This window comes from Magnolia sinica, chromosome 6, assembly GCF_029962835.1.
Source record: "Magnolia sinica isolate HGM2019 chromosome 6, MsV1, whole genome shotgun sequence".
NCBI lineage: Eukaryota > Viridiplantae > Streptophyta > Magnoliopsida > Magnoliales > Magnoliaceae > Magnolia > Magnolia sinica.
The window spans coordinates 101,036,878-101,056,585 of record NC_080578.1 but is presented as its reverse complement, the minus strand read 5'-3'; the positions used below and the strand labels follow the sequence as shown (position 1 = coordinate 101,056,585).

At 40.2% G+C, this 19,708-nt stretch overlaps 1 protein-coding gene across 1 annotated transcript; it reads left to right on the top strand.

Moving 5' to 3' along the window:
- The first annotated feature begins 328 nt into the window (after positions 1-328).
- LOC131249289 (ADP-glucose phosphorylase) lies at positions 329-14,730 on the top strand. The gene is made up of 3 exons (XM_058249947.1): positions 329-884; positions 9,565-9,855; positions 14,162-14,730. Exons 1-3 carry the CDS (start codon positions 354-356, stop codon positions 14,420-14,422), a joined length of 1,083 nt encoding a protein of 360 aa, XP_058105930.1. The 5' UTR covers positions 329-353; the 3' UTR covers positions 14,423-14,730.
- The last annotated feature ends 4,978 nt before the right edge of the window (positions 14,731-19,708 follow it).

Genomic DNA, 19,708 nt, shown 5'->3' with positions numbered 1-19,708 from the left:
TCAATCATTAATTTTTGGGGCCACGTCCTACCAAAGATAGATGATGGTATTGATTTCTCACAAACATCAAAGTAAACCGGCAAGTTCCTGCGAAAGCTTTCACCGGTAATCCTTAGGATATGTATAATAGGTTATCACACGCAGATAATTTCCACCATTTAAGCACATATCTCATTCATTAAAACATCTAGAACGGGCTCCACTGATTGGACGGTTCAGATCGAGTTTTACAATACCAAACTTCCGATTTCTGACTGCATGATTATGGTAAAAAATATACCCCTTTAGATCACCGAATCTTTTTCTCGTCGTCTTTATTGCAGAGGAATGTCGAAACCGGAAAATGAGGAAAAATGGCGGGTGCAGCTGAGAGTAGTGAGAGAGGTAGGAGTCCTGAGATTAGGAAAGATGTCATCTTCAACAGATGGATTATATTCTCACCTGCGAGATCTCGTAGGCCCACCGATTTCAAATCAAAATCCTCTAACGATAACTCTAACCCTAACCCTAGCAGTTCGTATTCTTCTTCTTGCCCGTTCTGCATGGGAAACGAGCACCTATGCGCCCCAGAAATCTTCAGAGTGCCCACCCCAGACGCATCATCATCAACGTCCGATTGGAAGGTCAGGGTGATCGAGAACCTGTTCCCGGCCCTCGCCCACATCCGTGACAATCAGCAGATCGAGAATCCTAATCCTTCCAACTCCGCCCCCACGGTTGCCTGCGCAATCCAAGGGTTGGGATTCCATAACGTTGTCATCGAGACCCCCGATCATGCCGTGCGTCTCTCGGACCTCTCCCCGCCCGAGATCGGTGAGGTCATTTTAGCACACGGAAAGAGGATCCTGCAGATTGCGGAGGACAGGTTGATGAAATACGTTCAGGTGAGTCTTCCAGGCTGAGTTTCTGAACAAACAGTGGCTCCCGCCTTTCAGTGATAGGTGGGCCCTGCCATAGTAGATCAAAGCAACAGCACCGGTATTTGTTGTTGATATTAGACCTACGATAAAAACTAAACAGATACTCCTGGTGAACCTGGTTATTGGGTCAAAGAGATTTCGACACCCGAATTATAAAGAAATGAACACGTATACACCCACAAGACATATTGGAGTAGAGGAGAGAGAAATAACTTTGTTGATATCCAAACTTCATCTCTTACAATGCTAAGGGGTTGTTTGGATGCGTGTAAGTTCAGTAAGTGGGAAGTGACTTACAGGTGCTGTTTGGGGGGAATTCATCTTATTACGGGCAAAACTGGGGGTGAGAAGTTACTTCCTGTAAGTGACTTACAGTTGAAACTTACTTTCAGGTGAAATTTACTTGGGACTAAAAAACTTATAGGCATCTGAATGACCCCAGGAAAACTCACAACTCAAAAAATTTGGAATGGCTACCTTCCATACTATGGCTAACCCCCTCTCTTATAGACCCAAAAACAATCCCTATGAATCTATAATGAAAATCTTCCGACTATTAGATTAATTTCAAATATTCTATAATTTATTTAGGAAAATAAAATTCCATCAACAATGGTTTGAAAATCTACTAGATACCCCAAAATCTTCATCATTTCTTCCACATTGTTAGCCTCCCTGCCTTCTACAACTGACAAATGTGATCTCTGACGTTCAGGCCCCAAATCTTGTTACAAACAGCCCAAGATCATCATATGTTACGCCCCTACTATGGTTCATGGGCCTACATCATTCCCACAGGGTTGGAAAGAACTCGACTTCATACAAGTAGAAGTTTGGATCCAATATTTTCTATTTGTTGCCTGTGATCCATGTGCATTTAGAATAGGGTGTCTTCTTCCATTTCACTAGGTATTGCTTGTATTGGCCCCATTGAGCGCACAATATTCAATAATGGTAAGATGGCTGTAATGGCCAGTTTATGGTTGTTATAATATGTGCTGTAACGGTCGACATTTTTTTAAAGGAAGAAAATGTATTGCATAATGGCCCCCACCATTACTGTTATGTAATAGCTGTTATGACTCTTACATAACCATTTTTGGATACCATGGTTGAGTGTTAGTTGTCTTCATGCGCAAGACTTGTTCAACTTCTTCCTCCTTTTACTTTGAGAGTTGTTTTTCTATATCAACAATGATGTTATATTGTGTCATACACCTTGTCATGGTGTTTGAACAAATCCGCCATATTGAAAGTACGCGAGATATCTAAGTCATCAGGCAATTCGATCTCATAGGCATTGTCATCCACCTTCTTCTTCATTCAATATGGATCAATCTTCTCAAACTTGAGCTTATTGTAAGTTTCCTTCGGAAACTGTTCCTTGTGAAGATAAACCATAATCAAGTCACCTGCTTTATATATCTTCTCGTTGCCATGTTCATTTGCAACTTTTCGGTACTTGACTATGCTTTCTTTGATATCCTTCTTATGCTTCTTCTTCATCCTCTTTCTTCTTTTGAACTTCTTATGGCGGACCATTCAATGAGCATGAGTTTGGCCTATTTGGTTAGACTCAGTTGATAGTGCATAAGATTTGGTAGGCTTGAACCCGACACTAAATTAACGTGGTGTTGAATGTTCCCTAGAATAAGAAGTTTAGCTGGGATTTCTTTGAGCACATAATCTTCATTTTTATGGGGCTCTTGTGCTCTCACTCAACACTAAATCAATGTGTTGTTGAATGTTCTGTAGAGCAAGAAGTCCAGCCAAGATTTCTTCAGGCGCAAAATCTTCATTTTTATGAAGGAGCTCTTTTATAAGAGGGAGAACATTTGAGCATTCTGTTGAGAAATAAACATAAATTTTGTAAAGATGTAATAGTGTGGAAAACTAATATAATAATGATAGAAGTTTCAAGAGAGTCACCTAGAAGATTCATAGTTTTAGTGGTTGGTAGCTTGCTTCCTCCTTCAATCTCCTGAGAATTGGAAATCCACTGGGTTCTCGGTTTCGAAATTGGCATGAGGATTAGGGAGTTGGGGTAGGTGAAAACTCATTAAATGAAAAGAAAAGTGTAGAAAAGATCCCAAGTGCCTATATATACATGTAGGAGGCTTAATTGTAAAACAACAAGTAAGAAATATTCAATATAAGTGAGGTATTTCTCATTTCCATTCTTCAAGTCCTTCGTCTTGTACCATTTCTTGCTTGTGTAAAAGTCTAAGAGTGTTAAATATCTCTTTGCATGCGATATAGTGGTATCAAAGCTAAAGGTTTGTCGATGGCGAATGGGATGATGCCATTTCAAGTTCCTTGGCTCACCAAAGACAACTACGAGAATTGGTGTATCCAAATGAAGGCGTTGCTTGGCTCTCAAGATGCATGGGAGATCGTTGAGAAAGGGTACATTGAGCCACAAGATGAAGCCGCGTTACCCCAAAATCAAAGAGAGACTCTACAAGATGCAAGAAAGAGAGACAAGAAGGTTCTCTTTCTCATCTATCAAGGAATGAATGAGGCCGCTTTTGAGAAGATCATGTGCGCCAGTACCTCAAAGCAAGCATGGAGTATTCTACAAAACTCATTTAAAGGGGTTGATAAAGTGAAGAAGGTACGTTTCCAAACTCTTAGAGGCGAGTTTGAAGATTTATATATGAAAGAGTCGGAATTAATTTTTGATTATTTATCAAGAGTATTGGCTATTGTAAATCAATTACGAAGAAATGGTGAAACTTTGGATGAAATTCATGTCCTGGATAAAATCTTATGGTCTTAGATCCAAAGTCTGACTATGTTGTTGGAGCCATTGAAGAATCAAAAGATTTGGATTCCATGACCGTTGATAAACTCATGGGATCTTTAGAAGCTCATGAAGAAAGAATTAACAAGAAGAAGTAAGAGCTGTTGGAGAAATTACTTGATGTAGGACAATTAACCACTTGCTCTAAAAGCTCGAACTGATAGAGTATAGTGAATTAATCCCTTTATCTCATAGCCCAGGTTCCAAATCCATGGGTTAGGTCCTCGGCTGAACCCTCCTCGTGGGCCCCAAACCCATGGGTTCCGTCTCACATGGCCCCCAAATCCATGGTTCTGTGGGCCGCCCACCTCGAGTGTGCCCCTGCATCCCATAGGCCACCCCACTCGAGCCTGGTGTGAAAATGCCCCTGCATTAATCACTCCCGGTGAGGAGTCTCAAACACGAGACCTCCCGCTCTGATACCAATTTGATGCAAAACAATTAACCACTTGCTCTAAAAGCTCGAACTGATAGAGCATGGTGAATTAATCCCTTTATCTCATCGCTTATACCCTAAATCCACAAGTTAGGTCCTCGGCCGAACCCTCCTCGTGGGCCTCAAATCCATGAGTTCTACCTCACACGAGCCACTCGCCTCACATGACCCTCAAATCCATGGGTTTTGCAGGCTGCCCAGCTCAAGTGTACCCCTGCATCGCACAGGCCACCCCACCTGAGCCCGGTGTGAAAATGCCCCCGCATTATTACTTCAAACAAAGCTTACATTGAAGGACGACCAAGAAGATTCTAAAGGTCAAGGAGGTTGATGATGAGGCCATGGTCGATGAAGAGGAAGAAAGACTTGAATAATGGAAATGAGAAATACCTCACTTATATTGATTATTTCTTACTTGTTGTTTTACAATGAAGCCTCTTACATGTGTATATAGGCAATTGGAGTCCTTTCTACAATTTTCTTTCCATTTAATGAGTTTTCACCTACCCGAATTGCCCATGCTAATTTCTATACGAATTTAAAACTACGAACCTTCTAGGTGAGTCCGTTGAAATTTTTATCCTTACAATATTAGTTTTCTACACTATTACAACTTAACAATAATTATGTTTATTTCTCAACACCGTCTTGAACATAATTTTCTTCCGTAAACCATTCCAAGCATATAACTTGTTGAAGATTTCGTGTTTGAGGGTTTCGTTAAAATGTTAACAACTTGATCTTATGACTTGATGAAAATGAGTTCGATCTCCTTGTTCTTCTCATGCTTGTGGATGAAGTGGAAGCGAGTATCGATATGTTTGCTCCTCTTATGAAATATGAGGTTCTTTGCTAAGGTAATGGATGACTTATTGTTATCATAGATCTTTGTAGGCTCCTCTTAATGCATTTGAATTTCTTTAAGAAGATTCCTTAGTTAAATTGCATGGATATGGATACATATTTGGCTTCACATGTTGAAAGTGTGACAATTGGTTGTTTCTTTGATTGTCATGTAAAAGCAATTTCTCTCATGTAGAATACAAAATCGGAGGTGCTTTTTATATCATCTAAGTTCCTCCCTAATCATTGTTTGAATAGCCAACAAGTTGGAAGTCTTGAGATGATAAATATAGCAAACCATAACTCATTGTACCTGTTATTTATTATAGAATCCTCTTAGCCGCCGTAATGTGAGAAGATTTTGGTTCTTCCATGTTCTGGCTCACTAGACCAACTCCATGTAGAATGTCTGGTCTTGTGCATGTTAAGTATTGAAGACTTCCGACTAAGCTGTTGAAAAGTGTCGAATCCACATTTTATAATTCATCATACTTTGTTAACTTGAGACCACATTCCACGGGTGTTCTTATTGGCTTGCAATGGTACATATTGAATTTCTTGAGAACTTCTCTTGCGTAGCCTTCTTGAGAGATAAAGATTCCTTCATCCAATTACTTTACTTTTATGCCAAAGAAGTTTGACATGAGGTTGATGTCCGTCATTTCGAATTTTTGAACCATTGATTCCTTGAATTCCTTAAATATTCTTGGATTATCTCCTATGAAAATCAAGTCATCTACATACAAGCAAACAAGCAACATATCTCCATTTTCATTCACCTTAGTAGAAAGGGCATGTTCATATGGGCATTTGATAAAATTAGTTTCTTGGAAGTATTAATTAATTCTACTATTCCATGCCCTTGGTGCTTGCTTCAAGCCATATAAGGCCTTTTTCAAATTTAAAACTTTATTTTCAAGCCATATAAGCCCCTTTCTCATTGCTCCCTCCATTTTTTAAAATTGTGCATATCTTTCCACCTGAAGTGCCAGTGGTGTAGAAGATGTTGTGTTGTAACCATTGCCCTCATTAATAACTTGAGGCGTCAATAGTATAGTCCGTTGGATAACCAATGACTCACCCTAATCACCATACACATCTGTTGGATAACCAATCGCGATTTGCGTCGGAAAAGGACGCTCTCTGGACTTCGATAATTAAAGGGAAGTATGGTGCATCTCATGGGAATTGGTGGCCTAAAGATAGTTCGTATTACAAGGCGTCCCACATCTGGAAAGGAATTCTTAAGACCAAAAATCCCGTTATTGCTAACAGTAGGTATGTGTTGGGCAATGGTTTTGCTACTCGATTCTGGGAAGATCTATGGCTTGGGGAAAAGCCTCTCAAATTCTCTTTTCTGCAAATCTATTGGCTCTCTCCTGACAGAGACATCCTTATTAATAGATGTGGCTACTTCACTTTGGCCCACTTTGTTTGGGACATAACATGCATCAGAAATCTTTATGATGGCGAGGTGGAGGAATACATGGCGCTGCACGATTACATCTCCAAATCTAAGATCATCTCCTCGCAGCCAGACAGTATTGAGTGGCTGCTTGAGAAGTCCGAGGCGTTCTCAGTTAGGTCCCTCTATGCCGCTATTTACTCTGCGGACAGGTCTCCGTGTGATGCGACTCCTTTTGTTTGGAAATATCACGCTCCTCCTAAGTTCAGATGTTTTGGGTGGTTAGAGGCTCGGAATAGAATTCTAACTATTGATAATCTGGCCAAGAGAGGCATGCAGATCGTTAACATTTGCCTGTGTTGCATGTGTCAGGCGGAATTCGTGAACCATTTGCTAGTTCACTGCTCCTTTATTTCTTCCATCTTCTCTCATTACTGCGAGCTTTTCTCTCTCTCTTGGTGTGTTTCGGAGTTAGCCACGAAGATGTTGATGGTGTGGAATGGTGTCAAGCTTGGAAAAAACAAATTGAAGATCTGGCGTATTACCATTCTTGCGATTTGGTGGGCGGTTTGGAAAGAAAGAAACGAAAGATGCTTCAATGATAGATCGTCTATTGCAAAAGTGGTGGGGGCTACGGCTAAAAAGATGATTTTAGAATGGGCTGTCAATGTAAAGGATTTGAATAGTGTTGATCTTAGTTTTTTAGGTAGTTAGGTGCTTTCTGCTTTCTCAGCAATTCTGTTCCTTTTGTTTCTCTTTTGCTTTTCTTCTTGTTTGTTCCCCTCTTTTAATGGATTTTCAGTTGCCTTTTAAAAAATAAAAATAAAAATCCATCAACGAAGATTTGGCTTAAAATAGCAAAACCAAATCTATTAAATACTCCAAAATCTTCAATCGTATCTTCCACTTTAGCCCACCTATCTTCCACAAATGGCAAATGCGATATCTTACATTTAGGCCCCAAATCTTGCCACAAACAGCTCAATATCTGCACATGCTGGGCCCTATGGTGGGCCATGGGCATACATCACTTCCTCTTGCGGGTCTTGTCCTCAGGCTTTGTTTTTAATAAAATCTTCTTATTGATTTGAAAAAGCATTATCTTTGTGTAGCTCTGCTTTCAAAACCTTGTTTTTAACCATAGTTCTTAAATCTTGTTGACTTGACTCAAGCTTGTCCGAGAGCGGAATCATTTGAAGGTCGTAACCATGCTCAGTTGAGACAGATTTATTGAGTCGAGCTGCTGACCTAGCCAACTTGATGCAACTCATGGAGACTTGAAAGTTGAACTGGCAATTGATAAAATTGTGATGGGGGCTAAGAAGACTTGAATTAAGAACCTTCAATAGAATGTGGGCACACATCCTACCACACAATGGCACCTTCTTTTCTTACTTGGAGCATTTCAAAGATTTTGATTATTCGAAACTTTTCTCTCTCCATATATTCTTTATTCAACCACTAAATTCTAAGTCAAGTGAATAATTGGTTGAGCCTTCGCGTTTATCTGACCTATCCGAATGGCACAAGTTGAGCTTTTGTCTCTAAACTACGGTTATATATGAATGATTTATTTAGATAGCCTATGTTTCAACATTGAGGTCAGGGTTCAAGCAAGGTTTTGAATAATGGTGTCTGTGGGCATATCAGTTCGGCTCAAAGCGATATGCTACAGGGCATATCAGATCTATATCGGCTAACATTTTTTTGCACAAAAAATCTTGAAAAAAATGGAAAACAGGAAAAAATGTAAAATATCAGAACGTATTGTTTTTTTTAATGGTGTATCAAGCAATTCTTTAAGAATGTTGCTTGTCAGCTTGAGCTGCTGAAAGTCAACCAATAGGTCCTAATTGAACATAAATCAAGCATGATGTGGGTGGATTGGGGCCCGTTGCATATGAATACAACAAAAGTAAGAGCAAAAAAATGGTAAGTCTTGGTTTACCCCTTCTTTCGATATTTTTCAAAATGGTCCATTCCGCTTCAATATGTCGAATCCCACTTTAATTCATAAGGTTTTGATCCTCAAAATAATCCTGGACCTAGACTAAAATTAATTTCTAAGCTTCCTTCATAGTTGGAATGAAAAAAAAAGGGTGGAAAACCACGAGAAAATTTGGAAATGAAATTTCAAATGGAGCCTTTATGGCCGCACCGGTCTGTGTCGGCTGTAATGGCCCTGTATTGGTGCTGATGCAGGGTGTATCGACTGACGACAATTAACCACTTGCTCTAAAAGCTCGAATTGTTAGAGCATGACGAATTAATCCCTATATCTCATAGCCCAGACCCCACATCTCATGGGTTAGGATCTCGGCCGAACCCCCCTTGTGGGCCCCAAATCACATGGGCACCACCTCACACGGGCCGCCCACCCTGAGTGTGTCTCTGCATCCCACAGGCTACCCCACTCGAGCCCGGTGTGAAATGTGCATTAATCACCTCTGGTGAGGAGTCTTGAACACAAGACCTCCCCTGTGGGCCTCGCCCACCTCGAGTGTGCCCCTGCATCCCATATGCGACCCCACTCGAGCTCAGTGTGAAAATCCCCCTGCATTAATCTCTCCCGGTGAGGAGTCTCGAATATGAGACCTCCCGCTCTGATACCAATTTGATGCAGGACAGTTAACCACTTGCTCTAAAAGCTCGAATTGTTAGAGCATGGTGAATTAATCCATTTTTCTTATAGCCCAGGCCTTACATCTTATGGGTTAGGACCTTGGCCGAACCCCCCTTGTGGGCCCCAGATCACATGGGTACCGCCTCACATGAACCGCCCACCCTGAGTGTGTCCCTGCATCCCACAGACTACCCCACTCGAGCCCAGTGTGAAATATGCATTAATCACCCCCGGTGAGGAGTCTCGAACACGAGACCTCCCCCGTGGGCCTCGCCCAACCCGAGTGTGCCCCCGCATCCCACAGGCGACCCCACTCGAGCCTGGTGTGAAAATGCCCATGCATTATGGCCATAACGTAATGGATATTTAAAACAATGGGTTCAAGTTGCCTTTTAAAAAAACAAACTCTAGCTTGGCACATATTTGATTGAATATTTCTTGGTACATGGTATTTGATTGTTCATTTGTGCTTGCCTCTTTTTTCTTTCTTGTTGAGTAAGTAGTTTGTTCTTATATGGGTTATGTGCTTAATAGGTGTTTAAGAATCATGGTGCATCAGCTGGAGCATCTTTGAGTCATTCCCACAGCCAGATCATGGGTCTTCCTTTCATTCCTCCTACTGTTTCTGCACGACTTGACAGCATGAAAGATTATTTTGGAGCGACAGGAGAATGTGGCCTTTGTGCGATTCGGTCTGAGGAGCTTTTGATTGATGAATCTGCTCATTTCTTTTCAATTGTTCCATATGCAGCTTCATTTCCTTTCGAGATCTGGATTGTTCCTCGAACACACTATTCTCATTTCCATGAACTAGATGATGAGAAGGTAAGCATGTCCCTTTGCCTTGTTTATGCATTTGATAATGGATGGCGTGATACATTACCTGCTGTTTGAATTTTAGTCCAGCAGTCATGAATAAAACATGGATAGCTGTGTCTTATTTCAGTTAGAATAGCTCAATGAAAAATTGAAAGGGTGCTGCATTGGAGTCTATAGATGAGTGGAAACCAACAATTGTTTCATTTGAGACTAAACCATCAATTTGCAAGCCACCAAGTACTCAAGCAGACAATCAATTTTCTAGTGGAGGTTATTTTTAGGATATCTATTGATGATGCCCACGGAATTAATCTATTGGATCACTGAAAAGGTTGACCCATGTGTAGAAACTGAAAACCCAAGCACACTGTAGAAACTGTCAAGCTGCACATTGTGTGATGAAAAACTCTTGTGCCGAGCTTTGTAATATGGGATTGCATGGAATGCACTTACTCATATGTTATGATTCATGCAAGTATGATGAGATTGCATAGGAGTTGGTCAATAATCCATTGAAAAAAAGGGTAATGAGAGCTCAAATGAGGTCTTGCTAACTCTATCTGACTCATGTATGAACAAATCGATTGAGGTTTGGCTATTCAGTATGCTAAGGTTGCATGGAAGTTGGGATAATGTTGTTGTAACTTGTAAGTACATGAGCACTAGTATAGTACTGTTTGTGTACTAGGAAGTTATTTGAGATGGGTAGCAGCTTCAATCCCTGCTTACCTCAACACACCAAAAAAAAAAAGAAGAAAAAAAAAAGAAACCAAGGTCTGAGACGTAAAATGGTTGGTCATTCAAAAAAGGAAAAAAGAAAAAAGAAAAAAAAGAGAGGATGTAGAACTTTTGGGAATGGAGTAGCTTATCAAGGTTGGAATTTTCTTTCTAGAGCTACAGAGTTCGGGAGAAGACTTTTCTTCAACTTTCTGCCTCCTCTTTCGTTTATGAAATGCGTGTTGTTTGTTAGTAAGAAATCTACTGCATGATACTGGTTTAGAGCAAATTGTCTGTTGTGTTCATAGTTCGTTTAGTCAGAATTTGCCTCTGTAGTTTGTTGATATTTTCCATTTATTGAATTTAAACCATGTAGTCTTATCGAATATTTTATCCAGCTACTTGTAGGTTGTAACGGCAAATTATAAATTTCTTACATGCAATACCATTGCCAAGTTGTTATTATACTACTTGAGGTTTGATAATCCACGTGTGCTTATCCCACTCCTTACACATGATCATATGGCAAACCTCTGACCCGTCCATCTCTGGTGTTGCCCCCAACCTGGGCAGATGCCATGGCCCAAATATTCAGGCTGGTCCAGTCATAAAGTGGAATGGTTGTATGCAGACCTGAGAATGGGATCTTGATGATCTATCCAAGATTCCAATCCACAAATCATCATCACCATCATTGTTGGCGAATCTTTATCCCAATTATTTGGGGTTGGCTACATGAATCCTGTTCTGCCATTCCACTCAATCACATATTATTTGGTTTCATGATCGTTGCTATGGCATAACTTTGATGTAGGCTGCCAACCAGATGCAACCCTCCTTTATCCGGGCTTGGGACTAGTAATAAAAACATAAAATTCCCAGGCTTTATGTAATAGACTATTACCTAGGTTGATTCCAATCAAGTGCAATCTAATAGTCTGTTAGCTTGATTACAATCAAGTGCAATCTAACAGTCTGTTAGCTTGATTACAATCAAGTGCAATCTAATAGTCTATTACATAGGTTGATTACAATCAATCAGTTTCAATCCACCACCCATCGATCTACAAATATAAGAAAATTGCCACTATGCGGAAGAAGGATACGCAGCCCACGGTTGAGGAGAACGATCATTAGCACAAATTTGCAGATCTGAATTAAGGGCAGAGTGAACGTAAGGCTCTCACTTCAGCATCATCTAAGCCTTATCCCAACTAATTGGGGATGGCTACATGAATCCTGTTCTGCCATTCCACTCTATCACATATTGTTTGGATTCATGATGAAAGTTATGGCATGAGTTTCATGCAGGATGCCAACCTGATGCAACCCTCCTTTATCTGGGCTTGGGACTGGCAAGGAAAGCACAAAACTCTCAAACACTATTTAATAGACTATTGCATAGGTTGATTACAATCAAGTGTGATCTAATAGTCTATCATGTAGGTTGATTGACAATCAACAAGTTTCAATCTACCACTCAACTATCTGAAAAAACAAGAAAATAGTCATTTTATGGAAGAAGGATATGCAGCCCAAGAGAACAATCAATATCAATAATTCACAGATCTAAATTAAGGGTAGAGTGAATGTAAAGCTCTCACTTTACGGCCTTATACCAACTAACTGGGGTTGGCTACATGAATTGTGTTCCACCATTCCACTCTATCAAGGGTCATGACTTCAGTTAGACCGTAGGTCATCATGTCTTTTCTTACTACTTGCCCTTTTAGCATCTTCAACTTCTTCCAATTCACTCCTTTCTAATTGGCACAATTCTTGGTCTCAGTTCCACATGAGTAAACTGTCTACACTAATAAGGCCAACCTCCAACATTTCCCTCCCATCTTCCCAACCCCACCCCCATGCCACGAGCGAAAGAAACCAACTATCAATTCCTGCATCACCCACGACACTATAAAAAAAAGTTTCAAAAGCTCTCTCAAATTTCCCTCGCAAAAGGACAATTGATGAATAGGTGTTCAACCGATTCCTCATTTCGCATACAGAGCAGACAAACATTAGTGATTGTCATTCTCCTTTTATAAAGATTAAGGGGGCGTTTGGATCGTAAGTTACTTCAGGGAAGTTGCTTATGCCTCGAGTAGCTTATCTTGGTTTCTCCTTATTCAACAGACTAGTATGTTTGGTAAACAACATACTTATCCAACAAAATGTAGAAAAGTATGTTTGGTTTCCAACATCACATAAGTGGTTATCCCTCAAGATTGTCAGTCCGCCCTTAATTTCCACCTTCCATCATTTGGGCCCAACCTTTGATGTGGACCATTCATTCTGGTGGCTGTCTTCAATGTGAACCTTCCATCATGTGGGGACTACCTTCAATGTGAACCTTCCATCATGTGGGGACTACCTTCAATGTGGACCATCCACCTTGCGAGGTCCACCTTGGATGTGGGCTATCCATCATGCAGGGCCCACCTTAGATGTGGGCTGTCCATCGTGCAGGCCCACCTTGGATGTGGGCCATCCATCAAGCGGGTCCCTCTTGGATGTGGGTCATTCATGATTAGGGGCCAACCTTTGATGTGAGTGTCCTCATGTGGGGCCGCCTTGACATGGGCCATCTATCATGTGGGGCTCACCTTTAATATCCACTACCCATCATGTGGAGCCGATGTAGACTGTCCATCGTGGGCCCACCTTCGATTTGGGCCATCCATCACACGGGCCCACAATGGATGTGAGCCATTCATCATCGGCACCTTTGATGTGGACTGTCCATTATGTGGGCCCACCTTCAATGTCCACCACCCATCATGTGGAGCCCACCTTTGATGTAGGCCTTAGTTTCATGATCCTTGAAAAAAAAGAAGAAGAAAATAAAGAACAGAAAAGAAGAGACCCATGCAACATATGAGTAGCATGCATGGATTTATTTTGTTTTATTTTATTTTTTATATATTCTAAATAAAAGAACATGCACACAATTTACTGGCATCATCTCTATGCTGATGCCACAATGACTAGAGCAGTGGACTGCAAACTATCTGCAATGGAACCGCTCAGTGGGGTCTTCGGCAATGCAACTTTCAGGTAGTTTGATGCCACCTCTGCCCTTGTGATTTGTCTACGATCTTAGGGATCCATGTCTTCTTATCATACAAGTTTCTAACTTGGCTTGCACCAAAACCACATTGACTGACCAATTTTTAAGTTTCCTAATCCATCATTTGTGTCATACTAATGGGCCACTTGATGAGTGGACCACCGACCTGTTTTTTGGGCCAGGGCATCCACAATGTGTATCCATTAATGGGTTGGATCTCACACAAATGTATCTAGTTGGCACCTATGTGGCTTGTAGAGGCAGTGGAGTATACATGAGTGTGGAATTATTTGTGGCGGCTTGTAGAGAGGGTGGTATATAAACAGACCAGAATCATCACCAAAGCTCTACATTAGTTTTCTTTTCATCCCCACATCTCTATAGCTAATGCAAATTGTCAAGGAAAGGGCATGATTTAGTCTCACATTGCATCCATGCATTTAATTCAATCATCACTGTGATCAAGTCTGCATACATTTTCGTGCAAATCATTGATATTGTGCCCCACTGAACTGTCCCTGGCAGGCTGTAGATCTGGGAAGGTTGCTGAAGGTCATGCTGATGAAGTTGTCTCGGCAATTGAACGACCCGCCATTCAATTTCATGATTCACACTTCTCCATTTCCGGTGACTGATTACCAGTTGAGTTACTCCCACTGGTTTCTACAGATTATACCCCAACTAACTGGCATAGGCGGGTTTGAGCTTGGAAGCGGGAGTTACATAAATCCTGTTTTTCCAGAGGATGCTGCAAAAGTCTTAAGGGAAGTGAATGTCCCGACGTAACTATAGATTGGCCGGCGCATTTATTTATATCAATCTCAATACATGGAGAGCAACATACATAATTGCATAATGTCTCCCGCCCAGTAGATGAGCCGGTGGAGACTGTTAAGTGTGTGTGAGCGATCCAGGGTTCAGTACCTGGTAGTGTCACCTTTAAAATAAAGAGCATAATGATGTATTGATGAGGTTTGCTCTAATATATCCTAATGTATTACAATATGTTACATCCCCGATGAGTTACAGTATGTTATACCGGGGCTTTAGCCATTGGAATTGGGTTCTTTTTAATAACCCAAACCATTTTGACAGGGCTTATCTTGGATTGGGGATGCCTGAAAAATCTCAGATTTAATTATTCAAACCTTTGATTGTTTGAACGTTACAATAATCTAACTTAAAAGATTTTATTTGTTGTCTATCCATTATACAAGGTGACACTTGTAAATGGTTTGGATCATTGGAAGATGACTGAGATTCAAGGGATAAAGTCCCAATGTATTACATGTAGTAGAAACATTTGTTTCTAAGTGGCATAAAATCTTTCATCACACAGTGGATTGATAGAAAGAGGAATTGCATGGTTGTAGTGCTTGATGAACTTGTGTCCTAGTGTCCTGAGTCTTTACGAGGTAGTACATCCTACCCATCTGTTCTTTGGCCTTTCTTAATGACAGGCACCCCCGAACATGCACTTGTTTTGTGTCTGAGGTCTGATCACCTACGGCTGGCTGCATGATACAAAAATTGGTTGTAGGGTAAATTTGTGTTACAGTTGGTTATGTTGGTGATCAATAAAAAAATGACTTGTCGCCTACAATCGGTTCTAGCTAACTTCTTTTCGATGATGGTGACACAACTCTTTGAACTCTTGAGGTAGAGGGTAAGAAGCCATTACATGGACCAGCCTAGCAAAAGAGGAGTGGTTCTAGCTATCTTAATCTACGCCCAGTTTTTCACAAGCAAAATTCCCCCAAGTTGTAGGTGAGTGATCCGTTCTCGACTGAAAGTACATTTCATGACGGTATCAATAAAACAGCCTTACTAGTTGAAATTTGCAGACGAGATGATAACATTAGACATTGCAAGAATGTCACTGGCGCTGTCATACGCCCTGGCTAGACGTTGGCGAAGGCAGGAGGAATGCTAAATCCGGATCATTCATCTTCCAAGCACAAAACAGAGTTGCATCACACGTGTCAATGTGGCCCATCTGGGGGATCCATAACCTTTTCTTTGTGTGGGTTCTATCCCAAAAATCAGACCGACTAACGTGCTAATGTCTTCTCAGTGGATGTTCTATACTAGAATCTGGGTGGCCCAGTAATTGGGTGATTGGCACATGCACGTTGAATATAGACCATTGGTCTGTCTGCTTCTGTGTACATGTGTGGCCGCTTCATGGATGGAATGGCTCGATTTTTTGTTCCACTCTTACAAAAGCTCCTGATCTTGAAAACAAGTGGTGCATTGTGATTGGAGGGGCACCTAGCAGTAGCATTTCATGGGAAGCTAGATGAGTTAACACTGCATTCACTACAATCTCAAGCATGTAGGAAGATTTTGGGCACTTTGGATAGTGTGTATCTAGAAGTTGGTACCGTTTTTAAATCCTTTAAGATCTGTTTGGTTGCCACGTATAAATGAGTTCAGCTCATTTTATTTGATTGAATATATACATTCATCTCATTTGATCATATGTATTAGTGATCGACATTTAGCAGGGATTAAAAATATAACCAACAATTTATATAATACATAGCAAAATGAGATGAACTCAATTTTCTGGAAGGCAATTTTTTTTTTTTGGAAGGAAAATTCTCATTTTTAAATGACAACCAAACATGGCCTTTTAATTACCTCATTTTGTTCATGGAATTTGGATCATTGACCATTTCAAGTTAAATTTGCCTAAGAGTTGTTTGGTACAAAATGGATGATAGGCAAGTACTTGGTGTTTTACATGTATCATATATGTAACTCAAATTAAACTATTAGAGCCATGAAACCAACCATGGATAAGTTAAGAATGCAAAATAAAATCAATTAGGGATCATTTGGCAAAGTGGATTTTAGCTGATAGGAATTGAAATTCAAGATTTTCAACTCAAATCATGTTTGACACTCCTCAAAATCCTGATGCAAATCCAACTTAGTTTGAAAGTCATATAAAAGGCATCCGTTTAAAATTGAAGAGAAGAAATGAGGGTAGATTTTTAATCATCTCCAATTATAATAACTACTCTTATTTTTATAAGGCATTCACAATTATTCACAATATTGGGAGAGAGAGAGAGAGAGAGAGAGAGAGAGAGAGAGAGAGAGAGAGAGAGAGAGAGAGAGAGAGAGAGAGAGAGAGAGAGTTGTAATTATGTATTAGGGATTTAAAAATAATCATTGAAGTAACAATTTATATAAGAAAAAGTCTCAAAGTCCAACCGGTTGGACCCCAAGTTATGGTCCAAATGGCTTCCAACTTGTTATGTGTGTGTGACATCCAATCCATCCAATTATGTTGCCCCACAATGAAGATTGTCTTACACAGAAATCTGCCACGTCCACTTATTGGGTTGACCACAATTGTGTTTTGCTATTGATCAATGGTAAGAAATCGTTTTCTATGTTGTGTGGCCCAGATTTTTGGGCTAGGTGGTCCTCATACCAACCTATTGGAAGGTTAGATCTCTCATCCTCTTAATAGGTTGGAGGTTATCTGCTGGATGGACCATAACTTGCGGTCTGATGGATATGAGACCTCTTCATATAATCTCTAATAAGTGATTAATATTGAGAAATACTCCAGTGCTTTGGGAGATTAAGAAGTTATGTAGTGCTCTTAGAGCACTGTATGTTATAGTGTTTTTAGTTGCACTGGGGCACTTGGACAGTCAAATCCATTGATCTACACTGTTCATTTGGTACAGAATACATTTCATGGTCTATCCTGCAAAAATCACACTGACCAGATGATCCAATCCATCCTTGATTTGGTCCTTTTCCTAAAGCCATCCGTTTTCCTGTCCATAGATAGGATGATTAAATTTCAACAAGAAAAGTGTTTCTTCAGAATCATAAGCAATCCATGATGAACCCTAACAAATAGATGGAGCAAATTGTTGATTAGGCTTATTTTTTTAAATGATCTTAACCGTCAATATTAAAGGCCAACTGTTAACATTTATTAGATCAGTGTGGTATATTCATGTTAGCCCATGAAATGTGAGCTGTACCAAATGAACAGTTCAGATCAATGTATTGGACTGTCCAACTGTCTCAATGCAACCAGGAGCAATATAACTTATAATGCTTTAAGTACTTAAGCATTTGAAGTTGATAATAACGAACATGACATGAACTCATTTTTAAATGTCGACCAAACAGGGTCTAAGATTGTTCAATTTATCTGATTTGATGACAGCGGCCCATCTATGGTGTGGACCACTATTTGGAAAGTATATTTTAAGCTATTTTATATAACCTATATATCTTAATTAGCAATTTGGACGGTTTGATTTTAGTTAAGGTATTCCACTTGTCAGGATTCATGAGAAAAATATAGGCCAAGGATTTACAATTATGAGTGCCTGTGCATAAAGCATCGTAGTTTGCCAGAGCACCAAATAACTGGCCCATTCAAAAAAAGGAGCCGTTGTAGAGCGGCGGTTGGGAAAGGGGTATTTAAGTCATTTTCACTTTCAAAAAGATTTGACCGGCACTAGACCTGGCGCAAGTATACTCGCTAAGTTACTTTCGCTAACCGGGAGCCACATAGCCAGAACTTCCATAAGATCCACCCCGTTCATCAGCTACGTTGACTCATTTTCACCATGGAAACCAAAAATATTTATGATAAAACATTAGGTGGGCCATTCCATAGGAAAAAGTTTGGATGAGACGTTTACCATTAGTTTTGTAGAGGCCCCACCATGGTTTTCATATTCCATCCAATCCATTCATATGATGTGACTCATCAGGATGAAATAATTGATGAAAAAAATCAGAGTATTTAAAAAATCAGGTGGGCCATAACACTAGGTTTTATGTATATTTCTTATGTAGAGGTGCACCTGAGTTCTGAATAAGCCCTATTTTTGGGCTCAAGGCCAAATAAATGGTGATATAGCTGATAGACGGTATGGATTTTACAAAAGTTAAGTCTTTTCCCGACGTGAGAGAAAGCAACACGGTTGGCGGGTACCTATGTGAAGTACGAAACGTTTTCCGTGGAGAACTCCTCGCCTACTTCCCCGCCAAAACGGTTGGCCCCGCCGTAAAGATTAGTAATATGAAGAGTAGGTGTAGCCAGTAATTAGATGGGTGAGACTTGCATGTTGAGTCAGACCGTTGGTTGTCTATTGGTTTCAACGGTGTGGCCCACCTGATGAACGACCACTGTGGGGCCTACCATTTGCATGGTCCGAAATTCTGCACAACTGGAATGTTGGTGGAAAACATAATCCGCATTTCTCGCAAACATGTTACAGCTTGTTAGGCGTCCTTGCCATGAAAATAGAAAGCTGATCGGTGGCTACTCTTAGTGCTCTGTGGGCCCCACATGATATATATATATATATATATATATATATATATATATATGTGTGTGTGTGTGTGTGTGTGTGTGTTTTATCCGGGCAGCTCATATATTTTCTCAGATTAATATATAGCATCATCCCAAAAATGAAGGATATCCAAATTTCGAGTGGGCCACACCATAAGAAAATAATGGTGATTGAATGCCCACTATTAAAAACTTCCTAAGACTAACTGTAATGTTTATTTGTCATCCAACTTGTTGATTAGGTCACGCATAGGAAAACACAAATATTAGTTTAATCCAGAACTTTTGTGGCTCTTAAGAAGTTTTTAATTGTGAATGTTCAACCACCACTCTATCCTATGGTGGGGTACATGAGAGATTTGGATCTACTTTATTTTTGAGCTCATGACATAAAATAATATGAAAAAATGGATGGATGACATGAGGAGGACGGACACGTGCATATTGGGTAAATCCTTAATCCTTCCTCCTCTTACTAAGACTGCATAATGTTCTTGTGGTGATTTCAAATCCAGAGATTAATCATACTCTGATAACTTTATCTAATGGAAAGTTTGGTTTTTTGGAGGTAACAATAGAAAAGTTGATAGATAAGTCACCCCATTGTCACCGTACAGAACCTTTTCTTTTTTATTTTCTTTAAATTTTATTCTGTTAGCTTGTTAGTACACCCATTGTCAGTTCACACTGCAGTGTTAGCCACCTCCACCAGGTAATCGATACCGAGAACT

What these genes read in the sequence shown, in the direction of transcription:
- LOC131249289 (XM_058249947.1), top strand. Translation starts at nt 354, where the DNA reads ATGGCGGGTGCAGCTGAGAGTAGTGAGAGAGGTAGGAGTCCTGAGATT. An exon ending in GGTTGATGAAATACGTTCAG is followed by an intron (nt 885 to 9,564) that starts GTGAGTCTTCCA and finishes TGTGCTTAATAG; the next exon opens with GTGTTTAAGAATCATGGTGC. An exon ending in ATGAACTAGATGATGAGAAG is followed by an intron (nt 9,856 to 14,161) that starts GTAAGCATGTCC and finishes TGTCCCTGGCAG; the next exon opens with GCTGTAGATCTGGGAAGGTT.